The sequence below is a fragment of the Papilio machaon genome, chromosome W, assembly GCF_912999745.1.
Source record: "Papilio machaon chromosome W, ilPapMach1.1, whole genome shotgun sequence".
Classification (NCBI taxonomy): Eukaryota; Metazoa; Arthropoda; class Insecta; order Lepidoptera; family Papilionidae; genus Papilio; species Papilio machaon.
The window spans coordinates 7,246,067-7,254,597 of NC_060015.1; the positions used below are offsets into that span (position 1 = coordinate 7,246,067).

Genomic DNA, 8,531 nt, shown 5'->3' on the forward strand with positions numbered 1-8,531 from the left:
CCGGCAACTCGCGGGGCGCTCTTAAAAGAGCGCCTCGCCGCGGACCTTGAAGGTCCGCCATCCCACGACCCCTCCATGGGTCAGCTGGCCGGATATTGGTCAGCGGCAGATGACTTCCCTCCCCCCATAGAGGAAAAGGAACCCATCTGCCGCCGTCCAGGGTGCACCGGACCAACCGCTTCCATTCCCCCAGGACTTGTCCCAGAGCAATCCAAGCGGCGGCCCAACGTGGAGGTTTCCGACCCTAGCACCCCATGAATTTGGACTGTTATATACTTTTCACATAACACTTTTCGAGGTATTGTTATTTGAGAAATGTATGGAAAGTATTCTATGAATAGTTTTTTTTATTTTTTTTTTTTATTATTTTTTTTTTTTTTTGCTGACGCGGGGAATGCATTTACGCACTTCGCCGTCCGTGCTGCGGGGGCAGCAGGGACGGTTTCGTGTGGGACTCGCCGGCCGCAGAAGGCGACCGGAATACCCACTAAACCCCGCGGTGTTCTCCTTCGCCTGACCGGGCCGTGGCATCTACGTTAGTTTATCCACGACCCGGCTAGGGGAGCCCCTTGGTAGGGGCTCGACACGTGTAGGGAGGGGCTGTTTTTAACACCCCCTCCCATCACCCTATGATGCCCTCCCTCGGAACACAGGAGAGAGGGCATCCGCCACATTCGGCGCAGCAGGCCCCCCGGCCTGCCGCGCGTGGCCACCTCAAGTTGGTTGAAGGGCCGCGGCGTACCTCGTACGCCGGCGGCCCCTCGCTGGGGCCCTGCGGGGCGGCAGCGTTTCGCTGGCGCGTTCCCGTTCCCGCAGGGCTTCTCTCTTGGCCGCCATCACCTCGCGTGCAAACGAGGCGATGGCGGCCCAGCTCTGCTCGCTGCCGGCCATCGATCTAACAACGGCCGGCAGCGACAGATCGCGTCCTATTGCGCCAGTGAGTGTGGCGCGTTGAGCGTCCCAGGCCGTGCACACGGCGAGCGTATGCTCGGCCGTGTCCACGGCGCCGGTCGCGCAATGTCGGCAACCGGGATCCGACTCTATTCCCACAACTTCACACAGGTAACGGCCAAAACAGCCGTGCCCTGTGAGAAGCTGCGTCAGGAAGTAAGTCGGCTCCCGGTGCTTCGCCTCCACCCACTGGCGCAGGACGGGGCGGACAGCCTCGACGAGTCGCCTGCTCACCGAGGTGTCCGCCAACCTCTCCTCCCATCGCCGGAAGAGATCATCACGTCCTTCCTTCCTCCAGCGTACGATCTCTTCCGGGAGGGGTTCTTCCCCTCTATGCCGCATCAGGGCCCTTCTCCGGTAAACCTCCGCCAGGACCCCGGCTTCGAGGTCCCAAGGGAGGCTCCCGTTCTATGAATTGTTTCCATTGCGACTCAATATCAGTTGGTACTGGTCCGCATCGGTTTTTTTTGTAGTTTATGTTACGGTGCATAATTTAATTTGGTGATTTTTTATTTTGTTTTTTTTTCATGTTACTTACTTACTTACTCCGCTGGCGCAGCGACCCAAAGTGGGTCTTGGCCTCCGACACAAGAGATCGCCAGACTTGTCTGTCCTGTGCCTTCTCCTGCCAGTCCATCGCTTGTAGCTCCAGCAGGTCTAGCTCTACAGCGTCACGCCAGCGGTATCTAGGTCGGCCGATAGGTCGGCGGCCAGTCGGGGTCCCGAGATACGCTGCTTTGGCATTCCGATCTTCCCCCATCCTCATAAGGTGGCCAAGCCATCGGAGTCTGTGAGCTTTGGCTTCTCCTAGGATATTCGGCTCGATCTGACCGCCGTCTGCAACGCCGGAATGCCCAGGGCGCGACGTGGTTTCGCGCCCCGGGAAGGTGTGTACTGGTGGTCGCAGGACCTAGCCGCCCTGCGCTCCGCCAGTAACGCCGCCCGACGGGCATTCACCCGGTGCCGCAGACGGCGGAACAGAACAGAGGAGGAGCTGGAGCGCCTTCACACCGAGCTGAGCTCGGCAAAGAAGGCGTTCTCCAGTGCGATCAAGGCCGCCAAGGACTCTGCCTATGCGGAGTTCTTGGCGACCCTAGACGCAGACCCGTGGGGGCGCCCATACCGCATGGTGCGGGCGAAGTTGAAGGTGGCGCCCCCCACAGAAACGATGGAGCCGGCGGTCCTTAGCGCGGTGGTCGAAGGGCTGTTCCCGGATAGCCCTTCTTTTGTACCACCGCGCATGACAAGAGACATGCCGGCGGACATCGAGCCGTTGAACCGATCTGCCGCTCTCGCCCCACCCCCGATAACGAAGGAGGAAATGGCCAGGGCGGCGGGCCGGCTCAGGGGGACCCGCAAAGCCCCGGGGCCAGATGGAGTGCCTGGCAAGGTTTTGCACATTGCGCTGGAACACCTCGGGGAACGCCTCCGCAGACTGTTTAACGACTGTCTGGCGGAGGGGCGTTTCCCCGGGGTGTGGAAGGAGGGGCGACTGGTGTTGCTGAGGAAGGAGGGTCACCCCGTCGACTCTCCTTCCGGCCACCGGCCGCTCGTGATGCTGGATGAGGCCGGGAAGCTGCTCGAAAGGGTATTGGCTTCCCGGATCATCCAGCATCTGGAGACGGAAGGGCCGCAGCTCTCCGAGAATCAGTTCGGGTTCCGGTCCGGGCGATCCACCCTGGACGCTCTGACCGCCCTGAAAAGGTTCTCGGAGGATGCGGCCGAGAGGAGACAGGGGGCGATGGCGGTGTCACTTGACATCGCCAACGCCTTCGGCTCCCTCCCCTTCGGAGTAATAGAGGAGGCACTTCGGTTCCACGAATTGCCCCTCTATCTCCGGAGGATTGTGGGACACTACCTGCGAGAGCGGGTAGTGTCCTACATGGGGAGGGAGGGAAGAGAGGAGCGGCGGATGGCCTCCGGTGTTCCTCAGGGGTCCGTCCTAGGACCCCTACTGTGGAACATCGGCTTTGACTGGGCCATCCGCGGGGAGGTGCTGCCCCGGATGGCTGTCATCTGCTACGCGGATGATACGATGATAGCCGTCCGGGACACCACCTGGAGGAAAGTCAAGAGGAGGGCGGAAGCCGGGGCCACCCTGTTGGTCCGGAGGATCGAGGCGCTCGGACTGCGCGTGGCACTCCACAAAACCGAGGCCCTCTGCTTCAAAGGGCCGAGGTGGAGAGTGCCCGCAGGAGCGACCCTCCGGATCAACGGGGACGAGGTCGAGGTTAAGGCCCGGATCAAATATCTTGGCCTTATCCTCGATGGGGGTTGGCGTTTCGGAGACCACTTCCGGACGCTAACCCCCCGACTCGTCGGCGCGGCTTCCGCCCTCGCCAGGCTCCTCCCGAACCTGAGAGGTCCGGGCGTGCAGGTGAGACGACTGTACGCCATGGTCGTTCGCAGTATGGCCCTGTACGGCGCGCCGATATGGGCAGAAGCCCTTGACGCGCCAAACAGGGCCCTCCTCCGCAGGCCGCAGCGCATCGTTGCGGTGCGCGCATGCATGGCCTACCGCACGGTTGGCCATGCAGCGGCCTGCGCTTTGGCCGGCACTCCCCCGTGGGAGATAGAAGCGGGTATGCTGGCCGAAGCGTACCGGGAGCGGGCCGAGCAGAGAGCTCGGGGCGAAGCCCCGGCTCCAGAGGAGCTCGCCCGGTCCCGGGCGGAGAGAAAGCGAACGACCATAGAGCTGTGGGCTGCTGGCCTAGCGGACGCCAAATACGGCGCCCGCACCATAGAGGCTATACGCCCACAGCTCTCGGACTGGTGCGGGAGGCGCCATGGCGCAATCACATATAGACTTTCGCAGATGCTGACAGGCCACGGGTGCTTCGGGCGGTACCTTCACCGAATACGAAGAGAGGAGAGGATGTCGTGCCACGAGTGCGGCGCTGATGAGGACACCGCGCAACACACCCTTCAGGTATGTACAGCGTGGTCCGAAGAGCGCCGCACTCTGGTAGCGACGATTGGTGATGACCTCTCACTCCCAGGCGTAATTCGCGCCATGCTGGGCAGTGAGGGGTCATGGGAGGCGGTTTCCTCCTTCTGCGAAATAGTAATTTCGCAGAAGGAGGAAAGGGAGCGAGAGCGCGAGGATAATCCCCTCGCGCCCCCGCTCAGACGCAGGAGAGTGGGGAGAAGGAGGCAGGCTTTCGCCGCCGTACTTCCCCCCACAAACCACGCGTGAGAGGGTGGCCCCTTCAGGGCGATAACGCAGGCGGGGTCACGGAAGAAAGCAAAAGCGTTCCCGTGGCGCCCGCCATAATGCGTTAGAGGGCAGTCAGGTTTTAGTGGGTATTCCGGTCACCTTCTGTGGCCGGCGAGTCCCACACTCCCTACGCCATTGCACAGCCCGGCGTAGGCGTGCGTAAACGCATTTCCTGACTATAAAAAAAAAAAAAAAAAAAAAAAAAAAAAGGATATTCGGCTCGCCCACCAGCGCCTCGATTTCTGCATTGTAGCGGATTCTCCAACTGCCGTCTTCTCTTTGCTTTGGGCCCAAGATCTTGCGCATTATTTTTCTCTCCGCCACCAGAAGCATATTTTCCTCTTTAAGGGTCATTGTCCAAGTCTCGCAGCCGTATATCAAGATTGGTCTTATTACAGTTTTGTATATTCGCATTTTGGTTCTTCTGCTCAATAGCTTAGACACTAACACCTTGTGCAGGGCAGCACTACAACGGAGGGCGTTGTGAATCCGGATGTTAATTTCCTCTTCTCGTGTATTGGTATCCGTTATAGTGCATCCTAGGTACTTGAACTTAGCGGTCCCTTTGAACAAAATATCTCCAACGCGCAGATCTTCACGCTTTTGTCTCGCATTTCTATAGCGTTTCATGTGGAGATATTCCGTTTTCTCATGGTTAAGTTTGAGCCCAACCCTAGAAGCTTCGCATATTAGAGCTCGAACTGAGCATTCCACTTCCACTTTACTCTCACCCAGAAGGGCTAGGTCATCGGCATATCCAATCACCCTGTGTAAAAGTTAGTGAGTTTAAACTACGGAATAAAACAAATTTTTGCCAGAGAGGGAAGAGACGTGTAATGCGAGTTGATCGATAACAGCGAACAGAATGACACAGTTAAAAATTAATTTGGATTAACAAAATTCTTAATTCTAGACGGTAATCCTAAAATTACGCCGTTGCTCGTCGTAAAATGGTAGGCGTTGTGAAACGGCGAATTGGCGCGAACATGCCCCCGGGCGTTGAAGGCTCGTCCTTCAACAAAACTAGATGTCGTCTTGAGGCAGCGGGCAGATCTTGCCAAAAGCGCGGCGTACGACTCCTGTCGCAGTCCGCACGTCAGCCACACGGGATACTCCGTCCGCTCCGGGATGGACTGCCACGACTCGACCCAGCCGCCATTTCAGCGGCGGTAGATTGTCCTCCTTCAGGATGACGAGGACGCCTTCCTGTAAAGGGTTGAGATCAGAGCGCCATTTCGTCCTCAACTGTAGTTCCGATATATACTCCTTGCTCCATCTGCGCCAAAAGTGTTGGCGGAGTTGCTCCAAATGTTGGTATCGGCTCAGTGTTCCTGTGACGTGTTGCTCGTAGCAGTCAGTCGGCAGCGCGGTGAGAGGGCGGCCGATGAGGAAGTGTCCCGGCGTCAATGGAAGCAGGTTGAGAACTGCCTCAATTTGAACCAGCACAGTGTTTAATTCCTCGTATGTGAGGTTACAATTACCAAGAATTCGTTTGAGATGGAACTTAACAGATTTAACGCCTGCCTCCCATAGACCACCGAAATGAGGGGCGTGAGGAGGTAGGAAATGAAAATCAATACCTTCAGGAGCTAGGTCACCAGGCGGCGAATTGTTACAATTTTTAATAAAACGACCGATTTCGTTACTCGCACCTACGAATGAGGTCCCGTTATCGGAATAAATGTGTTTAGGTTTGCCGCGACGTGACATAAATCGACGAAGAGCCGACAGAAAATTATTACTTGTCAAATCACCTACTAACTCAATGTGCATGGCCTTAGTAGCGAAACACACGAAAACAATAATATAAACTTTGACAAGTTTACAGCCGCGTCCCTGTCTACTGGCTGACGTGATAGGTCCGGCGTAGTCGATGCCAACGGTCTCGAAGGGATAGCCACTCGCGGTCACACGTCGCTGCGGCAGGTTACCCATGATAGGATTCACTACTTTTCCCTTAAATCGACAACATAAATGACAATTACGATAAGTTCGTTTAGCTAAATTTAGACCACCGATTGCCCAGTAAGTTTCTCTAATAGAAGTCAATAATAAACGAGGGCCAGCATGTAGAAGTTTTACATGCATATATTTAAAAAGTATTTTTGTTAAATGATGAGTGGACTGTAATAAAATAGGATGTTTCTTTTCATAAGAAAACAATGAATTATCTAAGCGACCGCCGACACGCATTACTTTGTTATTGTCTAAAAACGGATTAAATTTTAATAGTTGATTCTTTGCGGGCAAGCGCTTATTCTGCAATAAAATATTGTATTCATTAAATGACTCGATTTGCGATAATTTTAATAAAACAGTTAACGAATTTTGAAGCTCTTCATTGGTTAGAAATTGTGTTGGTGGACGCTGTTTTTTACAAATATTAATAAATCTTAATACATACGCCATGGTGCGTTGTAATCTTACAAAATTAGAAAAACGTTCGAAATTGATTAAAGATCTATTAGAGTTATTATTAATTAAAGTAATTTCAGTACGCGTTTCAGGTAAACGCTCATTTGCCGTAACATTTTTTGGCCAAGAAGAAATATCATTCTTCAGAAACTGAGGGCCTGACCACCACATGTCGAGATCGCGTATCTTTTCAATAGTGACACCGCGTGAGACATAATCTGCCGGGTTCAATTCAGTGGGAACATGACGCCAAACGTGTGAGCTAGTTTTATCTAGTATCTCGGCTACGCGGTTACGCACAAACGGTTGTAATTTACTCGGCAACATTCTTAACCAGCCTAAGACGATAGTGGAGTCTGTCCAAAAAGTTACTGATCTTACTTGCACTCGTAGAGAACGTAACACCTTTTCGTATAGGCGCACTCCGACGAGCGCAGCGCACAGCTCGAGTCTCGGGATCGTGGTGGGCTTTATAGGCGCCACTCGACTTTTTGCTGAAAGCAACCGCACCAAAACAACATTATTATTTGTGCTACGAACGTATAAACAAGCACCGTAAGCAGATTGCGATGCGTCACAAAAAATATGCAAATCAATCGAGTCGTAACTATTGCAAAGTACAAGACGAGGAATACGCAAAGAACTTAACAAAGGCAAGCTGTCTGCAATTATTTGCCACGATTTAATAATTTCTATAGGCAGTGGGTCGTCCCACGAAAGTTTAAGAAGCCATAATTTTTGCATTAATATTTTCATGGAAATAATGCAGGGAGCTAAGAGACCAAGCGGGTCGAATATTTGTGAAATGACTGAAAGTAATCCTCGCTTAGTTAATTTATTTAATTTAATATTATTTGTAGAAAAATGCAAATCATCTGATTCGATAAGCCAACTGAGACCTAATGTTTTACAAGGCTCCGTGGACCCAATGTTTAAATTTAATGAGGGGTCATCGGACTTTAAAATCACTTGAGGTTCATTCGATTTCCATTTGCGGAGATGCATACCTGCGGACGCGAGCTCCTTTGACACTTTGTCACGTATGTCCAGCACTTCCTGAATAGAATCGCCACCGGTTAATAAATCGTCAACATAGAAATCGTGCATGATGACTTCGGAAATGTTGGCGTCATTGCACTCTAAACCGATTTGTTTTAAACACCTAGTGGCGAGGTAGGGGGCGCTGGCGGTGCCATACGTGACCGTGTTCAACTCGTACGTCCGCAGAGGCTCGGATGGATCTTCTCTCCAGACAATTCTTTGCAGATGTCGATCATCGGGATGTACAACGATCTGTCTATACATCTTCTCGACATCTGCGGATATCACGTACTTGTAAAGTCGGAATCTAATAAGAATTGACAAGAGATCATCTTGAACGATAGGCCCTACTAACTGAAGGTCATTAAATGAAATACCTGAAGTAGTGGGACTGCTCGCGTTGAAAACAACTCTGAGTTTAGTCGTTGAGCTACTCTGACGAATTACTCCGTGATGTGGAATATAGTAAGCTTGTCTCTGTGAATCAAATGAGCATTCAGACATATGACCTAATGATAGGTACTCAGACATAAAATTAATATAATTATTTTTAAATTCGGATTGTCCTTTGAATTTTCTCTCTAGAGAAAGTAAACAATGCTTGGCGCGCTGCAGCGAGCCGCCTAATACATCAGGTGACTGCGTCAGTGGCAACCTAACACAGAACCGACCGTCTGCTTGACGAGATGTATTTTTGATAAAATGTTCTTCGCACATTTTCTCTTCTTCGGAGAAAGATGAATACTGAGGGCTGACCTCCTCGAGGCGCCAAAACCGCGTTAACAGGGTTTGAATGTCATCGCTGGAATCATTGCACGAAGAAACATCATTATTTGATTTTACCGACACAAAATTAGACTTAAAGTCAGAAGTCGAGCGCGCTTGGCCACTATTATACAAAGGGCCT

The 8,531-nt window shown here is 52.5% G+C and overlaps 3 protein-coding genes across 3 annotated transcripts; all 3 read right to left on the reverse strand.

Annotated features, from left to right (window-relative positions):
- Positions 1–714: 714 nt before the first annotated feature.
- LOC123723045 lies at positions 715–1,293 on the reverse strand. The gene has a single exon (XM_045685585.1). The coding sequence runs from the start codon at positions 1,291–1,293 to the stop codon at positions 715–717; it is 579 nt and encodes a 192-aa protein (XP_045541541.1).
- A 196-nt stretch (positions 1,294–1,489) lies between these two features.
- LOC123723183 lies at positions 1,490–4,487 on the reverse strand. The gene is made up of 2 exons (XM_045685745.1): positions 4,379–4,487; positions 1,490–1,762 (listed from the first exon to the last, which is right to left on the reverse strand). Exons 1-2 carry the CDS (start codon positions 4,472–4,474, stop codon positions 1,490–1,492), a joined length of 369 nt encoding a protein of 122 aa, XP_045541701.1. The 5' UTR covers positions 4,475–4,487.
- A 704-nt stretch (positions 4,488–5,191) lies between these two features.
- LOC123723046 lies at positions 5,192–8,128 on the reverse strand. The gene is made up of 3 exons (XM_045685586.1): positions 8,002–8,128; positions 6,965–7,899; positions 5,192–5,374 (listed from the first exon to the last, which is right to left on the reverse strand). The coding sequence occupies exons 1-3, from the start codon at positions 8,126–8,128 to the stop codon at positions 5,192–5,194; spliced, it is 1,245 nt and encodes a 414-aa protein (XP_045541542.1).
- Positions 8,129–8,531: the final 403 nt, after the last annotated feature.